This window comes from Cynocephalus volans, chromosome 8 (genome assembly GCF_027409185.1).
Source record: "Cynocephalus volans isolate mCynVol1 chromosome 8, mCynVol1.pri, whole genome shotgun sequence".
NCBI lineage: Eukaryota > Metazoa > Chordata > Mammalia > Dermoptera > Cynocephalidae > Cynocephalus > Cynocephalus volans.
The window spans coordinates 26,806,438-26,832,526 of record NC_084467.1 but is presented as its reverse complement, the minus strand read 5'-3'; the positions used below and the strand labels follow the sequence as shown (position 1 = coordinate 26,832,526).

General features: G+C 47.0%; 1 protein-coding gene across 1 annotated transcript in view; it reads left to right on the top strand.

Annotated features, from left to right (window-relative positions):
• CSMD2 (CUB and Sushi multiple domains 2) overlaps positions 1-26,089 on the top strand; it is a 588,341-nt gene that overhangs the window by 383,469 nt on the left and 178,783 nt on the right. The window contains exons 15-21 of the mRNA XM_063104124.1: positions 2,745-2,939; positions 11,755-11,893; positions 12,910-13,097; positions 13,831-14,019; positions 14,196-14,312; positions 21,464-21,679; positions 22,972-23,160. Of these exons, the coding sequence (XP_062960194.1) occupies positions 2,745-2,939; positions 11,755-11,893; positions 12,910-13,097; positions 13,831-14,019; positions 14,196-14,312; positions 21,464-21,679; positions 22,972-23,160 (1,233 nt within the window). The remainder of the gene's footprint in view (positions 1-2,744; positions 2,940-11,754; positions 11,894-12,909; positions 13,098-13,830; positions 14,020-14,195; positions 14,313-21,463; positions 21,680-22,971; positions 23,161-26,089) is intronic.

Below are 26,089 nucleotides of genomic sequence, written 5' to 3'. Positions count from 1 at the left end.
TGTATTACCTTCCATCCCCTCTGCCCAGCACAGGGCAAACATGTGGTAAGGATCAGTAAACGCTTATTGAATGGAAGGACCCACAAAGGACCAAATGCTCTTTCTTACCCTGGCGGGAGCGGGAAGAGCAAAGGTAAGAGCTATCCCAGGGAAGCCCACTCATCCCAGATGACGAGGCCTGGAAACTCTGTGGGTTCAAAGTAGGTGTGGACACTGAGCAGGGACTCGGAGCAAAATGGATTCTCATAGTCTCCGAGGAAAATTGCATCCTAGTGAGCCCCCACTTTCCAGGAAAGGAGCACATGCTGAGTAGATGGGAGGAGGAGACCAAGTTGTCTCAGAGGGTGAGTTTCACTTTGAGGGCAGCACACAGACCTGAGAACCCACCTTACTAAACATTTCTCTCCAAGGTTTCTCCACCATTGTAAAAAGATACACAGCCAATATGTGAATACTCAAAAAGGGGACAGGTCAAAGAAGAAATGTTAACTACACCCTAAATCCCCCCAGCCAGAAAAGATTCTTGCCAACGTTTGGTGAACACTATTACAGATATCACATATTTCTCTATGCACTTATACAGGTAGACAGTTGGATGGATAGATAGAAATAATTTTTTTAAAATCTGGACCCATCCTAGGCCTTCTGAATCAGAATCTCTAAGGGGATGAGGCCCCAGAATCTACATTTTATTCAGATGCACCCAGCGAAACAGTGGTCAGTGGACAAGTGTTCCGGAGCTAGTGTAGTCTCCCCCGCAGGCCACTCGTCTGCTCCTCCCGCATCGCAGCTGACGATCATCGAGGCAGAGCGTGAGCATGCCGCTGTCAGTGAGCTCACCTCCCAGACGGCATTCTCCTCGGCTGGCGAGCACTCACTGCTGTCCCTTATGTTGACTTGAAACCTCTGTCCCTGCAACAAGGACCAGTGATCTCGTTTCCACCCCTAGTGCCCTTGGGCATAAACCTACTCCTTCTTCCACGTGGAGCATACTAGACAATGATGATAGTAGCTACTGTTTATTGAGCACTTACTGTGTGCCAGACCCTACTCTGAGCACTCTACAGTCATCACTCGTAGCCACAACAAAAAACCCATGAACTAAGATCCCTTTTCATGCCAGGAAACAGAGGTTGGAAAAGGCACACAGGTAAAAATGGGAAGTGTTTAAATCCTTCACTTAAAGCTTTTGCTCCCAGATGTTGTAAATAGCTCCATATAACTGCTGTGTATGTGTGTGCATGCATGGATCTGTGTTCATGTGTGCATGTGTGCCTACATGTGTTTGTATGCATGTGTGCATGTGTGTGTGTGTGGCTGGTAGGCTTTTGAAAAGAAAACACTTGCACTTCTGGGTGCCAAGCACCACTTTTCTTCCCATTCCATATTTCTAAATGTCAGGGCAACTTCATGGTCACAGTTCCTAATGAAGAAAGGTTGGGAGGCTGAAGTCTGGGCTGGCCTAGATTTTGCGTTTTAGAGGGAAGGGCGCTGAAGCCTCAGCTGAGTCCAGGCATGGGGGCATTACAGTCATCTCCATGTCAGGGGCTTCTGCAGCTCATCTGTAGTGGGAAGGAGCACCAACTTTGCAGGCCCCTTGCATCCAGAAAAATCCAGCAGCTTCCAGGGCCGCGTCTGCTCCTGAGTGTGCAAGTGTTCCCATCTCTCGGGAATTTCAGAGACCTGTAAAGTGGGTTCTTTAAAGTAGCACATGCCCATGCAGCCATAGAGCCTAATTTCCACCAGAAACTTGCCATCCTTAAATCAGCAGGGATGCAAATCGAGCCTGGCTTCAGAAACATTTAGTGCAGGAACTGTGGCACCCCCTCTGGTGGAGACAGAGCAGGAAAATGTATGTTTCCATGCAGGGAACAGAAGAAGGAAGGGAACTCATAGTTGACGAGTACTCACTATGCATCAGGTGCTGCACCAAACACTCGCTGCTTTCATGTTCATATCAGCTTTCATTTTATTTCTATCTCGGAATGACCCTGCAAGTGAAGTATGACCTCCACATGATAGATCAGGAAACTGAGGCTCAGCAAGATTACAGAAGTTGACCAGGCCCACAAAACCAATAAAATTAAATTAAATCTACACTGTTCTGACTCTTTCCTCTCCCCTCTCACTGTTTTATCAATTGCCTGAGCAGAGTGAGAGGCAGACCTGACAAGAGAAAGGAAAGGAAGGAAATGGCCTCAAATGGGGTCAATTCCAGGGCGCCTACTTTCTGACGCTTAGTGTCCGTCAGTGTCACAGGACTTACAGTTCAGCTCACCTGCAGCATAAATGATCCCATAACTGTCTGAAGTTAGGGCAGCATGGAGTGGATTTAACATTGAGGAGACAGATCTCCTCCTTAACAACATTGAGCCTCAGTTTCCTCATTTGCAAACTGGGGTGGTTATATCTACTTCATAGAATCATAGGGTATAAGTGAGCTAACATGAGAAACACTCAGCTCACTGAATGATCTATAAATGTCCATTAGAATGAAGTTGGATTAGGTGCTCAGGAAGGCAGGAGATTAAGTTTAACCAGCATCTGCTTTGTGCCTAGTGTGGCATGTCAGTTACAATCCTGGGGTCCCAGGTTCTAGGGTATTGAGCTCTCTCTCCAGCATGATAGGTTCTTGAGGAATTGGGGGAGGTCTAGGGTTTACCATCATAAAGAAGTTTATTTCTCTGGGGGTCTGTCTGCACACCAGCTCTGTCTAATCATGTCCTTGACATCTATCCACACAGCCTTCCGACACAACGAGTGCCCGGATCCTGGTGTTCCAGTAAATGGCAAACGGTTTGGTGACAGCCTCCAGCTGGGCAGCTCCATCTCCTTCCTTTGTGATGAAGGCTTTCTGGGGACGCAGGGCTCAGAGACCATCACCTGTATCCTAAAAGAGGGCAGCGTGGTCTGGAACAGCGCCGTGCTGCGGTGTGAAGGTACATACCTGCAGGCTGGGGCAGTGGCTGTCAGCCGGAAAGGCTAGGGAGGGGAACCAAGTGACCCGAACCACAGGGTCCCTTTCTGTATCCATCCTTCCTCTTCTCCCAAAACATGGGGCCACCCTCTCACCCTCACACTGGGATGGTAGGGGCTTTATATATATTTGGCATAGGAATTTGAACTGTAACCAGAGATCAAACTAGAGAAATGCTGGCTCTGGACTGTCAGACATCAAAAACACCTCTTCTTTCAATTGGAAACTCTCTATAGCACAGCCATTAGGAGGCTGTTTCCAGCTCCTGCCCAGGGGAGCTTGGCAGCTGAAGCAGCCTTGGCAGTGCTGTGCATTTCTGAGTCTTTCAAGCTGCCTGCCACTCTTCCCTTCTCCACATGCTTATTTCCCCCAGTCCCCTGGATATCTCACAGTCCCGGCCTTTGTGCCCCTGTTAAATGCTGCCTTGATATCCTTGTGGTCAGTCTCCAGGAGGCTCAGCACAGACCAGCCAGAAGAAACTTAGTCTGAAGCAAGCGCAAGGCTTCCATCTCCTCAATCCACCACCCGCCCTGCCACACAGGACAGTTTGTGACTCAATTTCAGAGATCAGACATCTGTTCCACCAAACTGCAGACATTTAAAACACAGGCTGAGCTTCTTGAGGGCAGGAATCATATCAAATTTGTGTACAAAGCACAATGCCTGGCCCAGAACAGGTGTTCAATAAATACTTGTGAATAGTGGGTGAATAGAGAGGACCCCAAAGCCCCATTTGGGGCAGTGATGTTGTCCAAGGAGGCAGGGGCTGTGGTTCTCTCTTCCTGAGAGTCAGAAAGCATCTTCCTCTATCTCATGTGGCAGACAGAGGATAGAGACCTAAGTGACCTCTCAACTTACCCAATCCCCAAACCCAAATCTGAGCACCCTGGCCACAAGTGGGAAGGACAGGAGAAGGAAGAGAGGAGCGTGCCTTAGAGCTCTGCCCCAGAACTGACAGCTAAGTGGATGGGAGATGAGAGATCACAAGAACACATTGCATGTGGCAGTGGGTCCAGGCGGGCTTTCAAGTCGGAGGGATCTGGGCTGGAATCCTGGCATAAAGTAATTCCTGTAAATAGTATCTGTGCCGTCACTGGTGTGTAAGCTCCAAGAGGTTAGAGAACCTTCGTTGGCCTCATATCCCCACACCTGGCATACTGTTTGACACTTGGTAGATGCTTAGTCAATACTGGTTGATGAATCGCTGAATGAATGAATGACCTTTTAACTAGGCTAGAGACTCCCTGGAGACATGCCGATGAAAGGCTTCCATAGACCCAACTCTCACCAGACTGGCTGCTGTCTCCACCCTGCAGCTTACCAGCCAAATCACCCTGGGCAGGCAACTTGACTTCTCTGTGTCTCAGTTGCCCCATCTGTAAAATGCAGGTTAATAATGGGACCCTCTCTGCAGGGTTGTCGTGAGCACGCACAGCTCTTGGAGCAGTGCCTAGCAGAGACGTAGCACTCAATAAGTGTCGGCTGTTAGTGTTATTTTAACTGGTTTTTAACCATTTCTTCCTCGGATCAATCAGATCAGTATTTGTTGCACTCTGGAGCATCAGGTGGTGCATTGCCATCCTTCTAGCTGCCTGCCCCAACCATGACATGAACAGACTTTTCCTTCTGACTTATGAGGTCCCCACAATGTGGTCCACACACCCTCATCTGCCATTCTTCCCCAGTTGAGTCCACATTTTTGGAAATAGCATAAACTTTGCAGTCAAAGAAATAACACGAAACTCGCAGTTCCAGCCCCTTCCACCTGCAGAACCGATAGGTTTAGGTTAGGAAACTCCCTAGACTTCAGTTCCCTACTTGGCAGCTAGGAATAATCATGCATATCTGATGGAGTTCGTGGTTGAAACAGATAACCATGCAGAGCCCAGTCTGCAGGGCCGTCAGTCGCTGGTCATTCACCTTTCCTTCAGGCCAGCCCCTCGCTCTCTCTAGCACTCGTCAATCTCCTCGGATTTCTTTGTTTTTCCTCGTGTTGGTCTGCCTTGTCCAGGACATCTTCCGTGCTGTCTCTAGCTCACCTGATCTCTCCCTTTTCCTCATTTCTATTGTTCTTTGTCACCACCACTGGACCACTCTATCGGACACCTCGTCTCGCCACTATGACATTTCTCTTGACCAGTTCCATGGAGCTTGGTTCTTTCTTCCTACCAAGATTGTGGGTAGTTTCAGGGCAAAAGCCCAGATCCCAGAGCCCCTGAGCCTGCAGGGACTCAGTTCGCCATGAGTTGACCCCACTGAAGAAGCCTCAGGACTTGGGAATTGCCGGATCTTCCTCTTCTCTCCACTCCCGCTCTCCCGAGTCAGGTGCTCCTAGACCGTGGCCTGCTGTGCAAGGAAACACCATGTATGGATGTGTGAGAGGGTTTGACCTTTGTTAATGGATCTTAAAGCAGCTCACTATTTCATAGGCAAAGTCCTAATTTTGAAATTAAGATGGTCCTATTCATTCTGTCTCTGTGGAATAAATGCTGTAGGTTTGGGGACAGTCAGCACCAGAAATAAGGGGTGCCTGCTGGAGACCCTGACTTGGCACGGGAGAAAGCTTACTCTGTTTTCTCAGAGTGATGAGACTTTGATGTCGGCCTGGTTTTCAGGGATCTGGGGAGCAGCATATGAAAAGGCAGAGCGAGAGCCAGATGCTGTCTGGGGAGGCCGAAGCCCAGCATTAAAACCTTAGGGAAGGTGGGGGAAAGGAGCCCCTGGGAACCTGCCCCTCTTTGGCCCCTTTCCCTCCTTTTGTCCGAGCCTTGGGAGAAACCTGCTTTGTAATCAGCATCTTTGTCTTTTCCATTTTTTCTAGTTTTGTTTTTGATTAAGTATCCCCACCTTGTGGACAATTAAATGCAGTAGCTAATGGTCTTTTATAAAATCTTTTAATATATGCTAAGAGCCACTTAGCTTTTGAGAGGCAATAATAGGACAAGAGAGAAAATGGCTTCTTCCAAATTTAGAAAGGATGATCATCTGGAGGATCTAAAACAGAGCATGGCAAACTTTTTCTTAAACAGCCAGATAGAAAGTATTTTCAACTTTGTGGGCCACAAGGCCCCTACTGAACTCTGCCACTGTAATGCAAAAGCAGCCTTAGACAATACACAAACAAATGAAGGGGCCAGATTTGATCCTCGGGCTGTAGTTTTCTGACCTCTGATCTAAAGTATAGAGGACATAGGGGGTCCATTTGTTTAAAATCAGAAATTTCCTGAGAAAGACTTCCAGGTAGGGAAGGCAGCTACATGGAAGTGTTCTCTCTTCCCCACGTTCATCTCTTCCTTGTCTCACTTAAGGAAGAATCAGATAATCATACTCCACTATGATAAGTGCCTTACAAGTGTCGCCTCATTTCAACCTTGCACCAGTCCTAGGAAATAGGTGTAGTTATTAGCCCACTAGGGCACAGAGAGGTTAAGTCAATTGCCCGGGGTCCTCCCGGCTTATAAGCAATGGAGACAGAATTCAAACCCAGCCTCTGGGCTGCCCTGTTACTGCATTTTTCTTGAATTTCATCACTTAAATTTCCACCATGTTTATGAAAGATGTAAAAGCATCCACAAATAGAATGAAGAGCAGGTTTTTCTACTTTGCACATCCCAGTAGAAAATTAAAACAAAAGGAAACATATTGCCTATCGCCAAAGACAAAGAAGACAGGATGCCACATTGAAGCTTCAGAAACTGACAGCATAAAACAAAATAGCAGTGGAGAGACAAGATATCCACTATGACAATAAAGGAAATTCAACTCCCTATTAAAAGACAAAGACTCGCAAACTGAGTTTTTAAAAAATTCTGCTTACGAGAAATACACAGAAAAAAGGAGATAAATGATCTACAGTGAATATGTATTTTCATTTTACATTTTTAAAGGAATACTTAGTGGTTGTAAAAATTTCAAACAATGCACAGTGTGATAAAGTTCAAAGTAGATATACTTGTTTCCCAGTCCTACTCCTCAGAGGAAAAATGGTTTCACGGTTTGGTATAAACCCATCCACATATTTTTCTCTATATGTACATCAAATGTGTTACTTTTATAATCAGAAAAAAATCAAGTTCTGTAATAAAGAAAGAAGGTCAATTCTAACCCCCTTAAGAGAAATCTAAGTGATGTTGTAGCTCATTTAGGCATATAAGGAACAGTTATAAGGGTAGTTATTAAGTTTCTAACATTATCTCATTTAATCATGTCACTCATGTGAGAAAGATATTATGCTTCATAAATGAAGAATCTGAAAAGCAGTAAGGTGAATTGACTTGCCCCAAATCACCCAGCTAGTAATAATTGCACATAGCACTTACTATGTGCTCAGTACTAGTACAAGGGTTTTTCATACATTGTCCTATTGAATCCTCATGGCAACCTTATGAGATAGGTTCTCTTATCCTCATTTCACAGATGAGCAAACTGCAGCACAGAGTGGTTAAGTAACTTGCCCAAGATCACACAGCTAAGTGAATGGGAGAGTCAGGATTCAAATTCAGATATTCTGATCCCAGGACCATCGCTTTTAACCACTAAATTGGGTCTGTCTTAGTCTATTCTGCTTTCATCCTACCACAGAATGATGGAGGATGGCTGGTGAGGGGCACGGGTGGGTGGCGGGGGGCGGGCAGGACTGGAGGGAGTAGGAGACCACACTTCCAGCCTCAGGGCTGAATAACTCCAGAGTCACTCTGGCCAGAGGAAAGGGCTTTTACTACTTCTGGGCATTCCTACTGGACAACTAGTTGACTAAAACCCTTTGAAGTCAGCATGTGACCCATCACAGAAGCAGTGGTCAGGGCAGACGTTCCATATCCCACCCGCAGTGGTTACAAACATGGTCTCTGGAGCCAGACCACTAGCTGTTTTGGGGCACCGGTCACCTAATCTCTTTGTTCCTCAACTATGTTTTCTCATCTATGTACTGAGGCTAATACCTGTATCCACCTTATATGGTGTTGTGAAGAGTTACAGACAGGTAAAGAAAAAGCACACATAAAGTACAGTGTCTGGCACATTGGAAAGGCTCAGTGGGTGTCTGTTCTTTGCTTTATTCTACTCTGTCACCATTCCCAGTCCCCTCCTTGCCTAGTACAACTTTAGCAGCAGGGGTCAGGAGAGGTGGCTTATTCCTCGCAGGGGACACCAGCCCCTCATGAGAAGCCCAGTGTATTAGTCAGCCAGGGCTGCCATGACAAAATGCCACAGACTGGGTGGCTTACATAAGAGAAGTTTATTTTCTCATAGTTCTAGAGGCTGGAAGTCCAAGGTCAAGGTGCTGGTAGGGTTGGTTTTTCTCTGTTATTTTTCATTTAATATTTTCAGACCACGGTTGACCACAGGAAACCAAAGCCGTGGATGAGACAGACAGGAACTACTGTACACCCACTATTCTCTACCGTGCTTTTCTTCACTTAACAATATATCCTGGGCACCACTCCGTGGCATTTATATAGAATATTTCTCATTCTTGTTTTTTTGGTTTTGTTTGCTTGTTTGTTTGTTTTTGTTTTTGTCATTTTTGTGACCGGCCACACCGCCCTCAGCCAGTGAGCGCACCGGCCATCCTTATATAGGATCCGAACCCGCGGCGGAGCGTCGCTGCGCTCCCAGCGCCGCACTCTCCTGAGTGCGCCACAGGGTCGGCCCTCATTCTTGTTTTATAGATACATAAATAGTCCATTTTGTTGATTATTTATTCAGTCAGATCCCTATGGCTGAAAATGTAGGCTGTTTCCATTCTTTTGCAGCCTTGTATAGCCTTGTACAAATATATATATGTTTTCTCACATTTTTGCCAGTGCATTTTTGGGGTCCAGTTCTAAAAATAGACTTGCTGGGTTACAGAATATGAATTTTGCTGGACATTACCAAATTCCTCTCCATAGTGCTTGTGCTGTTTAGCGTTTCCACCAGCAAGGTACTAGAATTCCTAGTTTCTTGCAGCCATGTGTGGCATCAGACTTTAGGTTTTGCCTATCTGATGGATGAGAAATAATATCTCACTGTAGTTTTAATATGTATTTTTCTTCTTGAGAGTGAGGCTGAGCATCTTGTCAAATGTTAGAGACATTGCCTTTAGGAATCCTCCCCTCCAAAGCCCTGCCAGGCAGCTGCCACTCCAGAATATGAAGATGAACGATGGAGAGAGTGAAGGACTGAATGAATAGAGAGGTCATTTGACAGTCACATGGGCACAAGAAGAGATTAACAGAGCTGGGAAAGAAAACTGAATGGCAGCCACCAAAGGAAGGAACTGAGTTTCCCTCTCTGGAGATTTTAGATAGGGTTTTGTTGATGTGTATGCACTGAGTGATGAGTGGCCTAGGCAGGCAGTAGTGACTGTGTGATCTATGGCTTCCTGCAAAGTAAATGAGCAGATCGCAGTCCAGTAAGTGGAGAGGCTGGGCCTGTGCTGAATGGAGCCGAGAAAGAATCCCTCCTCACTGCTGAGACTGGGTACCTGCATAGGAACCCCGGGACGTCGCAACAGCCACTCCCCTCCCCACCTCCAAGGCCTCACATGTCCATTGGAGAAATAGAGGAAAGCATTAGTAGTTTCAGTGAGTTGGATGGATGGGTCTTGAAAACTGGGGTTACCCAGGAAGTGACAATACACATATGCAATTTACTCTCTCGATGTTTGGTATAGGTGCTGTGTAATTGCTTAGTTCCTCTAAGTCTCAATTTACTGAAAATGGGATACTAATCTCCACCTATAAAATGAGGATAATTTATGTATGTGCCTTTTTGTATTGCAGTTGTCACAAGGATAATCCGCGTCAAGACCTGGCACATAATAAGCTCCTGATACACATGAGCTCATTACTGTCAGTCATGGTTGTAGTATTGTTATGTGCTAAAGGGGGATTTAAAGGCAGAGGTCTTGAGGTTAAATCTCAGCTCCAACTTCATTAGCTCTGTGTCCTTGAGCTTGTCTCTTCACCTACTTGGCCTTAGTTTTCTCCTCTGTAAAATGGAAATAATAACTTCATGTGTACATTTAGATGAGCTATACATGTAAAGCAATTAGAATAGTAAGTATGAGTTGACTATTATAATTGTTATTATTGGTATCTTCTTTATTAATTAAACTTCCTAATATTTTCTATTAAGAATGCTTGACAACTATTTTAGATAATTCCAGAAGGTTATGGAATTGAGAGAAGAAGGGTGTGGTACATTTGACTATATTTTATGAAACTGATTTTCTTGACAAATCTACAAAACTTTGCAGGAAGAGAAGTGCTATATAGCTCTTTATCCCCTCCCCAGTCCTGTTCAGGGCATTTTTGGCATCTGGTAGCTCCACAGTAAGAGGGTCCAAGAAAGCAGAGGTTCCTTCAAAACTGGGTGATTGCTCAGCTTCAGATCTCTGGATTTATGCTGTCTTGCCTGGGTTTGAATCCTGACTCTGTGACTTGCCAACCCAGAGCTAGTTACTCAACCTCCGTAAGCCTCAGCTTTCTTAGGAGATAATAATAGCACCAACCTCTCAGGGGTTTTGGTTTTGTGAAGAGTGAGCATGATTACATATGTGAAGTTCAATACCTGACGTGGAGTCAGCTCTCAGTGACAGTGGGGACCACTGTGGTGGCAGCGTTGACATGCAGAGAACATCACGCTCCACATCAGCCTTGGGGAAGTGTGCTAGTCGGGGGGTTAGGTTACACTGTATTAGCAAACAACCCCCAAGTCTCAGTGGGTTAAAAACAGAAGTTTATATCTCACACAGACCATGCAAGTTATGCTTTTAACACGAGTGGTCAGGGGGGTCTGCTTCTGTGAGTCACTTAAAGACCCAGGCTGATGGGATTTCCATCTTGACACTTGCTTCCATAATCACCGTGGCAGGAAAAGGAAACTTCACAGTCACGCACTGGTTCTTCAGGTTTCACATGGACATGACATGCATCACTTTGGCTCTCATTTTATTGCTCAAAGCAGTCACATGACCTGGCATAACTTCAAAAGGAGCAGGCAATGAAATCAGACCATGTGTCCTGGAGGAGGAGCACTGGAATAGCTCTCGCGACAACCACAGGGGCTAGGGGCTGGTTGCAGGAAGAGGCTGGAGTGGTGGGAAAGATGCAGGTGAGATGGGGAAGCTGAGTGATGGAAGAATGGGCCAAGGGAAACCAAGGGAGACAGGCTTTGCAAGATCAGAGACAGCCAGGAGATCTGCCTAGACCACACCATGTCTCATGGAGTTACTTGCCGTGGACTTTATTCATTCATCCTTTCATACATTCATTTATTCACCCAACCAATAATCATTGAGGGATGACTGTGCCAAGCGCTCTACTAAATGCTGGAGATTCCAAGTTGTGTAAGACAAAGCATGCAGTCCGTGCCCTCATAGAGTACCAGTGCCCAGAGCAGAGCCTCAGGGTTCTGACCACTCTTCAGTGTTGGACATGTGGAGGTTTGCTGGGTTGGTGCCTCTGCCTCAGGCCTGACAATTGAGTGGGGAACTAAGAAAAAAACAGTGTGACCCAAATATTAGCTGTACTTCAGCCCTTTTAAACAAAAGGACTTTGTTTAAGGGTTTCTTATCATTTCTTCCCTCTGGGCTTTAATACAACTCCAAATGATGTAACTGGACATATCCATAAAGGTCCCAATAGACAAAACTCACAGTTTATAACTTATGCAGTTTTCCATAAAAATAAAAACAATACTTGTTGGCTGACACATTTTATAGAGAGGTTTTTTGTTCATTTGTTCATTCATTTGTCCCACAAGAAAGCTGCTTCTCTCCTTCTGTCCTCCAGCTCCCTGCGGTGGTCATCTGACTTCGCCCAGCGGTACCATCCTCTCTCCAGGCTGGCCTGGCTTTTACAAGGATGCCTTGAGCTGTGCCTGGGTGATTGAAGCCCAGCCAGGCTACCCCATCAAAATCACCTTTGACAGGTGCTTATGACCATGGCCTTGGGAGAGAGGGGTGAGGGGGTGATTTCTATGGGGCAGTATCGGAGAGAATCTGGAGTGAGTGGGGGACCAGCACCAATGCTGAAATGTCAGCAAGATCAAGGCACTGGAACAGATTGCTCTGGGTGGGGACAGATCTCACTGGCTTTGCCCTTGGGCTTGGTTTGTGCTCTTTGGGTGACTATGACTGCAGGGGAGGAGAATGCTTGGGATGTAAGGGTACCACTTGGGATGTAAGAGTCCTTCCCTCCTTCTAACCCCCAAGGAGGGACAGTGGACAGATAGACACCATCAGATGTTAAAGCATGGCATTAGCATCTGAGGAGCATAGCCCAGAAATTTCCAACATGGGAAGACAGCTTCCCTGACCTCTGGCCCAAATCCTGCTCATATGTGCCACTTCTAGCTCCCACCTAGTTATGCACCCTGGGCAGGGAAAGTAGCCGCCCAAATATGAACACAAATTTCTTCCAGACAAAGCATTCATGGCCAGGCATAGCAGTCTGCAAACTTTTTTGTGAAGGGCCAGATGGTAAATATTTTAGGTTTTGTGGGCCACTCGCCCACTTGAAGATCTCTGTTGCATATTCTTTGCCTTTCTTTTTTTTTTTTTTTAACATCCCTTTACAAATGTAAAAACAGTTCTTAGCTCTCCAGGCTATAGATAAGATCTGGCCCTGGGGCTTTAGTTTATTGACCCCTGGCCTAGAGCATTCTGACCTCCATGAGCCTAGCCATTGTACTGCTCGATCTTAAGATAGGTCATGGCCTGGCCATAGAGAGCATGAGAGAGCCACGTCCTACTGCAGGAGAAGGAGGTTAAATGCAGTAGAGTAGGTCCTTTCACATCACTAGTGAATTTGTAAAGATTATATTAAAAGATCCCAGCCTGCCAAAATCTGGTTGTTCAGAAGGCCTGGGTCAGGCAAAGACTTTGTCATTTGCAAATTAATAAGCCTTGGGTTTCTCAAGAAGTCTTCATCTCTGTCATTTGGCAGATTTAAAACTGAGGTCAACTATGATACACTGGAAGTGCGAGATGGACGGACATACTCAGCACCTTTGATTGGGGTTTATCATGGGACCCAGGTCCCGCAGTTTCTCATCAGCACCAGCAACTACCTCTACCTCCTTTTCTCCACTGACAAGAGTCACTCAGACATTGGCTTCCAGCTCCGCTATGAGAGTGAGTCTTGGGGGCAGGCATGGGAGGCAGATGACCAGGTTGGCCCAGGTGGGCAAAAGGCCCGGGACTCTGCTCCACTGTTGTCCCCGGCTCGGCGCCATCCCATGGCCTTCTCAGTTGGGCTGTGCTCCCTCACTCTCAGCATCCCTTGAGGGTCATGGAGCTTAGAGTTGTTCATGACCTTCACACGGGGTAACATGGGCACACCACGCAGTCTCTACTGTGTGTAGATGATTGGGTAGACACCGTGCTGGGCACTCTGGGGACAGAGTATTTGAGTGAGCAGGAAGTAGAAGTGAGATGGCATCTCCTGCTCACAGGCCCTCTCTCATCACCTTCTGCATGCATCCCTCTATGGAAAGGATCAACGTCACTTCACTTCTCTGCAGACCAACATAGAAAGTTATGGTTGAGGGCATCACGAGGACAGGGGCATTCTCTCACTCGTGTTTGTATCCCTAAGCCTTAGCAAAGCACTCGACCCACAGCAGATGCTCAACAAATGTTTATTGAATTGATGAACACACAAACAAATGGCCAAGCCAACTCGTTTTCTCTGAGAGATGAGTCTTTACATGCCCTCTCAGCAAACACTGACAGTCACATTTCATGAGCTGGAAATTGGCAACTTCAGCTTTTTATAAGGCAGGGCTCTCTCCTCCTTTTGTGAGTCAGCTGGGGTCCCTCTACGGTAACAGGGAGCTGTCTGTCCCAGCTTGGCCTCTCTTTCCAGCTATAACACTGCAGTCAGACCACTGTCTGGATCCAGGCATCCCTGTAAACGGGCAGCGTCATGGGAATGACTTCTACGTGGGTGCACTGGTGACCTTCAGCTGCGACTCAGGCTACACATTAAGTGATGGGGAGCCCCTGGAGTGTGAGCCCAACTTCCAGTGGAGCCGGGCCCTGCCCAGCTGTGAAGGTGAGACACACCATGAGGGGGCGCAGAAGTAGCAGATTTCTGCGCACTGACTCCCTCATCCCATCAGTGAGGGCTGGGGGTCTGAGAGGAGACAGGGGAGGGGGTCCAAGGTAGATCATGGGGGGATCTCCCTGAGCCAGTCCATTCTCTCACTGCCCTCTTGGCTCCTTCTGTAGCTCTCTGTGGTGGCTTCATTCAAGGCTCCAGTGGGACCATCTTGTCACCAGGGTTCCCTGACTTCTACCCCAACAACTTGAACTGCACCTGGATTATCGAAACATCACATGGCAAGGGTGAGTGTTTAGACCCATTGCAGGTACTGGGAACTGATGTAGTCACGGTCCCAAGTTCCCCATGTCAAGGACCTCAATGGGGATCTCCTTGTATCGTGGCCTCTGGGCTTAGTCTGAATTTTTCTCACCATCGAGAAAACTTCCAGAACCTTCCCATCTCTTTGAATCACAGAATTCATTCAATAAATATTGTTGAGAATCTGAAATCTCCATGCTGAAAGAGATCTTAGAGGTTACCAGCTATCAAATCCCACTGAATGCGGGAATCTTCCGTAAATCACTCCCCACAAGATGGCAAAACACCATTTGCCTAAACACCTCCAGTGGTGGGGAGGTTGCCAACCCAGTTCACAAGTGGGGACCTACTATCATTTTTTGATAGGTCTGTCTCCCCCAATGGCCTATTAGGTGCCTTCATCCTTGTACTGTGTCCTGGGAGAACATAGGATCTGTCTGCCTCCTCTTCCTCACGTCCACCCTCAGATACTGACGCATAGCAATCCCCTTCCTGTGTAACTCAACTCTTCCTGGGTGACATGCTTTTATAGTCCCCACCAGCCTGTGCTGTTGCCTCAGCTTCCCTTAACATAAGGGTCTTCGGGAGACCAAGCTCAGAGTAAGGATGTTGGTTACAAATAAGCATTAATTAATACACTGTTTCATTCAACAAATATTTATTAAATGCCATCTATGTGGCAGACACTGGAGCTGGGGATCAGCAGTAACCAGGAATATACAGCCTCTACCCTCAAAAGCTTATCCCAAATTTCATGTAGAGCCATGGCTCTTAATCAATGTGCAATTTGGTAAATACACTAATACTTAGGCCCCACCCTAGACGTTTTGATTTTCTACGTTGAAGGGTGAAACCAAGCATCTACGTTTTTAAAACACTTCACCAGTAATTCTGATGCATGCTTTTCATTAAGAATCTCTGATCTATGAATAACATGTAGAAGAGCTAAGAAAAAATTTTAAAAGAAAGAGAAACCCTTCCAGGTATTAAAATGTTGTTATGGGCTAAAATAACGTTAACAGTGTGGTGTGAGTACAGGAGTGGATGTGCAAATCAATGGAGAAGAATGAAGGTCCAGAAATAAATTCCTCTGTGTGCACAGACAGGTGTACATGCTTGTGTATATGTGACAGAGAGACAGACTTTAGTATATGATGGAATTGTCATTTCAGATCCATTGAAGAGAGGATGGATTATTTAGTAAATGGTGTTAAAACACTGGGCTTAATCCTTTGGAAAAAAAGAAATCAACAACAAAATCCATACCTCTCACATTAACCACATAAATTCCAACACTAAAAGAATATGAATACCTAACTTCAGGTGGGGATGCACTTTAAAAAGTAACAACAAAAACAGAGTCCATAAAGGCAAAGACTGTTACACTCCATTAAAGAAAACTTAGAAAGGACTTACATCAAAAAAAAAAAAAACCTCCTTTAAAATTCAAAGTGAAATAGTAAATAGACAGAAATATTTGCAACGTGTATAATCAACTAAGGGCTACCAACCTGATGCATAAAGCTCTTAAAATCTTTAAGAGAAATATGCCTGGCCCACCAGCCTGCAAAATGAGTGAAGGTATAAACTAACACATCATATTACAGGAAATACAAATGAAAAAGCATCAACCCCACTAATAATTAAAGAAATGTAGCTTCAACCAGTAATGAAATACTATTTCCCTTTTCAACTCATCAAAGAAAATCATAACAGCAGCAGGGGCGGTTGTTGATGTGAATCCAAAGCCTTAAAAATATACATACCTGTGGACCCAGCAATTTCACTTACTGGAATTTATCTGAAGAAAAGGAGTAAAACTGTACATCAAGATTTAACTGCAAGGATAGCCCCTAAAACATTTATTATATTGAAAAATTAGGAACTACTTAAATGTCCATCAATAAGGAAATGTTAAATAAACATATGGTACAGCCATAGAATGAAATATGGGGCAGCTAATAAAAGAAATAATGTGAAAGAATATTTAAAGACCTACAGAGGTGGTTGCAATACATTGTTAAGTAAAAACAAGAAGTTTGCCAAAAGAGTATATTCATTTTATGAAACATCCTTGTGTGCATAGAAAGCAGTCTGAAAAGATATACCCCAAGATGTTAATACTGGTTGTCTCTTATATTTTCATCTTTTGGCTTTTTTTCTAATTTTGAGCAATAAACATATACTCATATTACACGTAAAATATACGATTTGTATAAAAAACAAAATTTGAAATATGAAAAAGAAAATTTGAAAGAAAAGTCATTTATCATCCTACCATATGTACTTAAGTGCTCCACTTTGGACTTTAGTAGGCCTGTCCTGGCCAGGACTAGGATGGCCCAGAATTTCTTGGGGTAAAGGAGGACTCTCCAGGCAGTCAAGTCCTCTTCTCACAATATCACTGCTGCAGAGGGGAGGAATGGGGCAGTGTCTTTGTGCATCCTGCAGAGCTGTTTCCACCAAGCCTGATCGGAAGAGGCACTGGAGGAGCCAAAGCTACTCTGTAGCATCAAAAGGGACAGAAGGCAGCCCCTCATGATCTCTAGAGGGACAACCCCAATGGTCACGATTTTCTCTGTGTCTGGACATCTGTGATTATAGGGGTGTATGTGTCTCTATGCATTTCTATACATGCTTTTGCCTAGAAGTCTATGCAGCTCATCAACTATTTAACAAATGTTTATTTGATGTTTGCACTCCTCAAGCTGCTAGGAAAACACAGATGAACAAGCCACTCTGCCGTTGCCTGCCCTCAGGAAGCTGACAGTCTAGTGGTAGAGATAGGCAGCCTAACCGAAGTCTCAGTAGAGTGGGGCCAGTGTGTGATCAAGCAGAAGGAGGTGGGGAAGCATGCAGAGCCCAGCCCTGGGGCGTGGCAGGTGTCCTGGAGTTGAGGCTTAAGCTAGTCTTCAAGGATGAGCAGGAATTGGCCAGGATGGAAGGTGCTCAGTCAGAGAATCAACGAGAGGTCATGGAAGGATGACCAGGTCACTTCCTCCTTGGAGCCATTAAAGGCTTCACCTGACCCTTAGCGTGGAGCCCAAATTATCAAATAGCCAGCGTAGCCTTGTAGCCCTTGCTCGCCTTCCCTAGCCTCCTTCTGAGCCCTCTCCACTAAGTTCGAGCCACACAGAACTTCTGTCAGTTCCTAGAATTTGCCAGGCTTTCTTTCTCCTTTAGAGCTTTGCACATTTCTATGACTTTTTTCTCTCTGCAATGCCTCCTCTCTCCAAATAAGGGGAATGGTAGAGATTCCCCTTGCTTGGCCAGCTCTTCATCCTTCTGAACTCAGTTTCTCTAATGAGCCTTCTCTTGACCCCCTCGAACCACCCCTGCACCCAGGTTGGGCCCCGCTCCCGTGGGCTCACACAGCATCCCATAGCTCCCCAATTCTGTACTTGACCCTCCTGTACAGAATGTGCATTTTCATCATCTGTCTTCCCAATAGACTGAGCTTTTTGAGAGATGGATCTGTCTTGTTTCCTGCAGTTTCCCCAGCTTCTGGCTCTATGCCTGGCACATAAGGAACTTGAGAAGTACTTGGTGATATGAATTGAATTGAACTGAGCCCAGACACTTCTCTAGAGGGCACGATCCTCAGCCTCTGGTTATAAGAGTATCTCGAGTTAACAGACTATTAGGTTACTGACTTTGAGTACTCCCTCCCAGGCAGAAGCACAGCTTGGGAAACTCAAAACTGTGAAATTCAGAATTGTTCAACTTGCCACATGCCCAGCCTAAGGGAACAGCTAATTCAGGAGTCCCGAGAATGACCTTGCTGAAACCCCAGGACTGACATCTTTTTACCCACAAGGCTGGCTGGGAATTAGATGAGCTGAGCAAAGAGAACACTGACTGTGGTACCCCTGCTATGTGCCAGGCACTGTGCCATGTGCTTTGCATATGCAATCCCAGTTAGTCCTCACTTCGAGGGTCGCCTGTGAGGGAGACATTAGCATCCACATGTTAGAGTCAAGGAAACTAGAGCTCAGGGGGTGCTAAGCACTTCGGCCAAGACCTTCGATCTAGTAGAGGGGCTTTCGATCCAGCCTGTCTTACTCTCGAGCGCACGCCTTTTCCGCCCTCCTGCTCTTTCTGCTCCAGGGTGGTGTTGATGTCACTCGTACGGTTCTGCATGGTTGACTCCAGTGAAGTATTTGTGTGTGCATCTGTCACACCAAATCTGTATTCAAATTCCAACATGAGGCCTCTCTATTTTTGTGACAATGTCTTCATTTTCTCACAATGGCCCAAAAAGCCCCAAACAGCACAGCTGGGAAACCCAGGGGTTTCATCTCAGGGTTTACTCATCCTTGGAGTCCCAGCCAAATGTTGACTCCTTCGGCAGGGCCATCTTCACATGCTAGAAGAATGCAATGCAAAGTGTGAGTGCTCAACCAACTTGCTTCCACCTGGTACCATGTCTGACCCACCCCACCCAACCTGGTGTTTGCACTAGGATGGAAAGGACATATGTTTCCCGAGCTCTGCAGACTGAGAACAGCTTTCTCATTTGCACGTGTGTTCGTGTGTCAGGAGTATAGCATACATGCGGGCACACACGCCCATGAGTCTCCTCAGAGCATGTTCATGCCAAGCCTTGTGCCAAGGAACCCTTCATGCCAAGAATTGTGACCCTGTGAAGCCTTCCGAACCCTTGAGGCAGTCACTCACTCTTCCTCTGTGTCCCACTCTGGATTCTCCCTATTGACTTGTTTGTCTCCTCCACTAAACTGGGAGATCTTTTGCAGTGCTTAGCACTAAGGCAGCACTCAATGCCTGGTACTTGGTATGTGCTTAGGACCTGTATCTTTGAGCAAATAGATAAATGCCCTGTGCCCAGTTGTGCAAACACAAGGCATTTACAAGCTGCATCCCTGGTCCCACCACCTCTACTGGGTTCTGTCTCCTCCAGCCCCACCCATAGAAGCCCAAATACTCTGGGATCACTAGCTCCTATCAATAGGGAGGTAAGAATATGAAAACTAAAATGCTTTAGCATTAGGAGCTTGGATCCAACAATAATTTATCCAAAATGTATCAGTGATTAGCTAGAGAAGTATTTCTGAAACTTTTCTTGTGCCTACACAGCACTTGGGGATCTAGTTAGTATGCAGATTCTGATTCAGTAGGTCTGTGGTGGAGGCCAACATTGTGCATTCCTAACAAGCTTCTGGGAATGCTGGACCATGGACCACACTTTGAGTAGCAAGTGAGTCCTGCCATGGACCCTAGTCTAACCATGTACCTGCCCTGGCACTGTCAGCAACACATATTCCCATGGGCGTGTTCACCTATGAGTGGGCATGCATTTACACGTATGTCCACCCAAACACAACTGCCATCTGGACAAGTTCAAGAGTTGCCTTGGGTGTCAAGATCCTGCTGCTCCGTAACCTTCCTCACTTCCTGATCCCTGTCCCCGCTGGCCGCTGTTACTGCCTGCTCTCTTTGTGCAGTGATTTAGAGCACAGCCTCGGCAGCCGGACAGTCTCAGCTCAGATCCCAGATCCACCACGTACTGCTGGGAGAACTTCGACAAATGACTTCACTTCTTTGTGCCTGTTTCCTTGGAAGTAAAATAGAGATGGTAGTAATTGTGCCCACGTCATAGGTTTACTGGTAGCATTAAATGAGTTTTCATATCTTCTCTCCAAATTGATAGGTGCCGGCTACAGCTCAAGTAATACAAGCAACACCAAAGATCTAGTGCTCAACATTAATGAATATTGTTGTTTTTGTTTTGTTTTATACTCTGAGCCCCTTCCCCATTGGTGGAGCCCTCTCCCCCCCTCTTTCGGCCTCTCTGATTTCTCCTTGCCTGAGTCCCCCACCGCTTCCCTTCTCCCTGTCTCCAATCTTCGGTCACTTCTCGCAGGCTTCTGTTCACCCTTTCTCTGACTCTCACCCTGCCTACTCCCTTCGGCCCTCTTCATACTTGTGGCTTCAAATGTCACTTATTTGCTGGTGACTCCCAGATCTACCTCTCCCGTCTCACCTTAATCCTGAACTTCCAGATCTCTCCTTCCAGTGGCCCACTAGCTATCACTGCCCAGATGCTGAAAAGGCAGGGCGTTCAAAGCTAAGCCCATTATTCTGCCACAATCTGTCCCTCCTGTATGTCCTTCCACGGGTAACAAAAGACGTCACCGTCCTTCAGGTCCGGACGCTCCCAGTCATCCTTGCATCTCTCCTTGCATCTGCTGCCTGCTGATTCCTGTCTATCCTACCTCCCTGAGGGCCTGTGTCCATCTCCTGCTGTCGCTGCTCCTGCCAGTCCCCTCCTCTGTCACCCATGCATAACAGCTGTCATTGTAACTGGTCTCTCGGTCTCCTGTCCCTCCACCTCATCCTCCTCACAGCCCCCAACATCTTGCTAAAACTGAAATCTGACCCACTCTGGATAGGATGTCTTCTCATTGCCTCCAGAAAAATGTCAGATCTGGCCCCAGCCCTCCCTTCCAGCCTCAATTCCCGGCATTTCTGCTGAGTGTGTCGAGCCACACCAGCAGCTCACTGAGCCCTGGAACTGACAGCACCTCCATCCCTTTACTTATCCTGGTTCCCTGCCAGGGAGGCTCTTTCTCCTCTTAGAGGGTTAATTCTTGTGCCTCCTTTTAAGACCCAAATCAAATGTTCTCTCCTTAGCGAAGCTGTCCTACACTGTCCTCTTCCTGCTGTAAACTGCCTTTTATTCTGTCCCCCACCCGCCATGGCATGCGGAGCTACGTTCATTATAACATTCATCACTTTGCTTTGTAGCTGTTTGTTTAATGTCTTGCATATCCCCTTGTTCCTAACCCCAGATCCTAGCCCACAGTAAGTACTCAACAAGTATACAAATACTCATTGAATGAATTTATGAAGGGTTATGAAGCATTCTCATAGACCTGGCCATAAATCTCCCTTCCACATTTTGATGTGTGTGAAAAGGTGTCCTTCTCCCTGACTGGATCTTTGGGTAATGGCATGTTCATGTTCATAGATCCAGATGTGCCCGAATCTTCTACCAATGCATGCTTGTACTTATACACAGCAACAGACATTTGCAAATCGGTAACGTTTGCGCTGATCCCGTCTTGCAGCTGGGCTGCTTCAGCCAGCTCACCTGACCCTGCTGCTGTCTTGGCAGGTGTGTTCTTTACTTTCCACACCTTCCACCTGGAGAGTGGCCACGACTACCTCCTCATCACCGAGAACGGCAGCTTCACCCAGCCCCTGAGGCAGCTGACGGGCTCGCGGCTACCAGCCCCCATCAGCGCTGGGCTCTATGGCAATTTTACCGCCCAGGTCCGCTTTATTTCTGATTTCTCCATGTCATACGAAGGATTCAACATCACCTTCTCAGGTAAAGAGGGTGAGGGTCCCTGGGGGGAAGGACCGTGGAGGTATTTGCTGCCAGATGGCCTTCCTAGCAGATGGATATTAATCCACTCTCCAGTCTCTGGGAGAATGAGCTCGATGCTGCAGCAAAAGATATCTGGGTTAGACATAAGGAAGAACTTCCTGATAAAGATCTTGGAAGGAGTTAGCAGGTTCACCAGGGAATCCCCTTCTCTGAAAGTGTTTAGGGTTTGCTCCAAGCATGACCTACCCAGCAAGTAGAACCAGAGGACTTCACGAAAGTCTCCTCCTGCCCTGTTAATTCCAACTTCTTCTCCTGAACCCCAGCAATTAAAAAAAAAAGAAAGGGATTTGTACTTAACATATTGGAATGTTTTAGTCTCATTTGGGATCTTCTTCATCAATGCTAATTCAGTAGTACTAGACTAGATATTTATCTCTGTATTTAGGAATCCTGAAAATAAAGCTCTTTCATTTGGCATTCAGGGAGAAAACAGGACCTTTTGCTCCTCTAGTACTGCCTCGCCCACAGTCTGGTCCCATTGTGCCCCACAGTCTCCTGCCCACCCCCTGCCGTTGGCCAGAAGAAGAGATAGCAGACACATTCCTCCTGGGATGGGCAAGACATATCCGGCCTCTAGGAACTGGGACATGGCCCAGCTTAGCAACGTAGAAGTCACCTGCCCCGAGCCCGGGCTGGCCTGGCCTGTGGGACATATCCAGTCAGTGTGCCTCAACCCATCTGAGAGAGACCCTCCTTCTCACCACACAGTCCCTTGGGGACAAGGGGATAATCACTTGCCCTCTGCCTCAGGTGCAAGCATTGCCAGGATGTAGCTTCAGGCTAAGTGTTTGGAGTCCTTTCGCTCTGAAGTCAGCAGGTTGAATTTGTCTGGTGCAGTGCCCAGAGAGGAAGGCAGGGAAGGCTGTGAGCCCAGAGGCCCAGGGTTCAACTGGAGATGAAGGGAAGAGGACAGAAAGGTCTGGTCATGAGGAACCTCCCAAGTCCTCCAGGAAGCATTTCTCAGAAATGCTGCGCCCCATCCACTGCTCACCCAAGGGGGCTCAGGCGTCCAGGCTCAGGGCCCCCCCCCCCGCATCTCTCTGCCGCAGCTCCTCTCGTCTCTCTTTTCTGTCCTCCTCACTTCTTGTGGACCACCGTGTGCATGTCCTGCACCTCTGCTTTTCTATGTCTCTGGCCCTCTCCCCCTGGAGTTTTGGTCTGTGTGCTCCCTTCGTCTTCGTCTGCATCCCCCCGAGATGTCTCTGTGCCCAACTTTCCTGCTGCCTTTCCAGAGTACGACTTGGAGCCCTGTGAGGAGCCCGAGGTCCCGGCCTACAGCATCCGCAAGGGCTTGCAGTTTGGCGTGGGTGACACCTTGACCTTCTCCTGCTTCCCTGGGTACCGTCTGGAGGGCACCGCCCGCATCACGTGCCTGGGGGGCAGACGGCGCCTGTGGAGCTCGCCTCTGCCAAGGTGTGTTGGTAGGTGGTCACGTGCTTTCATTTTGCTTCACTAACGGGGTGGGCCAAATTTTAGTGAATTGGTGTGAGGTGGTGGACTGCACACAGATCAAGAGGGTGACCTAACCTCCTTCTGCTCCAGCCTCCTTGTCTGTAAAGTAAGGTTGGCAATACCTGCCTCGTGGGGCTGTTATGTAGACTAAACTGGCCTTTCCAAAGGGGATCTGCAGTGGGCACTCTAATGAAGTCGACGTCAATACTCTCACCTCCCCACCTTTAACACACAAACCCATGGCTTCAGGATGCCTCTTGCAAAGAAATCTGGATGGGGCAGTGGGTGGGCCCATAGGAAGCAGATATGACCTTTGCCCATAGGGAGTCCCAATCTAGCAGGGTAGGTGGGTGATTTTAGTAGTCCAAGGAGGGTGCTCACTCCTGGAGAATCCCTGGGAAGACTTCCTCCACTCAACTGGGGAGGAGGGGGGAGCAGGTGTTGGTCACTTAGGGACCCATTTCATGTCAGGCACACTGTGAGGTTCTGCATATACAAAAGTGAACAAAACAGAGAAAGTCTCTTCACTTATAGTCTCACATTCTGATGGGGGACACAAGCTGTATGTATAGGTATGTGTGTTGGGCAGTGTGGAGGGATTCAGAAAATACTTGTTAGCTTAGAAAGTGCTGGAGGTAGGGTTGCTCTATTATAAAGAGGGGTTAGGAAAGGCCTCTCTGATGAGTTGACATTTTAGCAGAGATCTAAAGTAATTCAAGGAGCCAAACATTCAGATATCTCGGGAAAGAGGGAGCAGAGTGCCAAGACCCCAAGCCATGGTGATACTCAGTGTGGGAGGAACAGCTCGGAGCCCAGCCTGGAGCGAGTGACAGGGAGAACGGGAGATGATGAGTTTAGGGAGGTAGCTGGTTGGAGGTCGGAAGCAGGCCCTGCCCGTCTCCTTGCTGGAGCTCTAAAAAAGGCTGCTCAGAGCTCCAGCCTTGGAGGGTAAGCGGAAGTAGGGAGGGGGGACAACTGCTGGCTGTCCCTAATGTACAAGGCTCATGGCTCTGCTTGCCTAATATGGGCCGGATGAAACACAGGCTGAATTAGTAGAGGGCTTACCGTGCTCACTGTTAGCCATGGAACTTGCTTAAAGTGTAATATTACATAAAACCTAATTTAAAAAAAAAAAATGAGAAAAGCAGCACTGCACCGAATAAAACATGGACCAGCATCTTGAAAGCCCATGAGGTCAGCTTTGCCTGAGATAAGTCCACGGGGCTCTGCAGAAGACTGCTTAGATAGGCCACGGGCCAGTCCCTGCTCTGCCACTCACCAGTGGCTAGGTCTTGGGCAGGCCACCAAACCCCTTCAGCCTCAGCTTCCTCATTTATAAAAGGAAGATAACAACACCCAACCCACAAGCTTAATCTAGATTAGATCCCATAATTCACATAAACCAGGAAGTGCCATATAACTGTCATTATTTTCCCAGTAATCTTTTTGCCATTATTTATCTATAACCAAGTGTCATTATTTTGCCAATAACCCTTTACAATCTCAGAAAAGAAGCATTAAGGCAAAGAGTCACCGAATTCCATTTTTGACCAATTAAATAACCCCCAAGTTTATCTGTTCTCCTGGAATCATCCCCCAAAGCATCCACGCACCCTGACCTGGACACACACACACTCAGACACACTTAGAACTCCCCCCAGGGAGGGTCAGCATGTTATCTGGCTGCAAACAGCTCCTTTGGTCTCTGGGAAAACATCCTCAGCTCGTGGTTCTGGGAGAAATTTTTCTTGAATGGGATTGTCCAGGACAACAGATGCACAAGCCCTTAAGCTCTTGCCTCATTGATCTCATTACATTAACTCATTCTTTAACTTATTATTACAATTACCGTTTGTTCATGACACCTCACGATATTTTCATTATTACATTTGTCTTCTGTTTCACATGATATTAATAACGCACAGCAATTATAATCACTTCTAATTACCACCAGCCCTGCTGCAGAGGCTCAGGCTGGAAGTATCACGGGAAGACCCACCGGGGGATGCTCCCAGTTGGTGTGTGCACTGTAGGTGTAAATTGGATGATTTAGCCCATACAGTATTACCATGAACACCCCAGCTGAGAAGGAGATGAGCAGCACTGGGCTCTAATTCATGGTGCGACAGGGTGACACAGCCCTAACCTCAGGAGCCCCTGAATTTGATGTGGAAGAGACAGGACTGACCCCAGGGGACCCAAGTCTGCAGCAGGAGACATGGCCCTGTCCTCGGGAGCCCCAATGTGATAGAGAAGCCTTCACCTTCTGCTTCGGGAGCCCCAGACGGATGGATAAGATACAGCCTCTGCCCTTAAGGAAACCTCTTCTGATGGGGACGACAGAAGTCACAGATGCCTGATCAGAGGCAGCACTTTCCTGTGCATATGATTGTTTGTTTTCTGGAACATTTATTTGTTTTCATTTATGCCTGTGTTTGGCTTCTCAGTGCATCTGCTTACCTCCCCTGTTACTTTGGAAACTCTCCCAGAAGCAAGTGACATGTACCCTCCACACTTCTGTACCCTCCCTGGTGCCCATGACAAAGACCTGGCGATTGGCCCAGAACTGGCCTCCTCTAAAGCTGTCAGCCCCATCACCCTCTTCATAAAGGTGTTGGGCATGTGGGAAAGCTGGGACGGAGATGGGGCACATAGCAAACATGCAAGAAGCCAGGGCAGGGCAGGAGGTCCAGTAATATGCCCAAGCCCATGTTTAAGGGAGCCACCTGTCAGGAGCTAGGCAGAGGGCAAGAGGCATCAGGAACTGTGAGGGCACCGTGAACCTCAGGCAGCTAACACATGCTTCCCATAAGCTTCTCAGACTTGCTGCCAGTCCCAGAGCACAGGTAGTTAGGGCTCCAGAGGGAAGCAGGTAAGCCACATAGATTCACTTGGGAT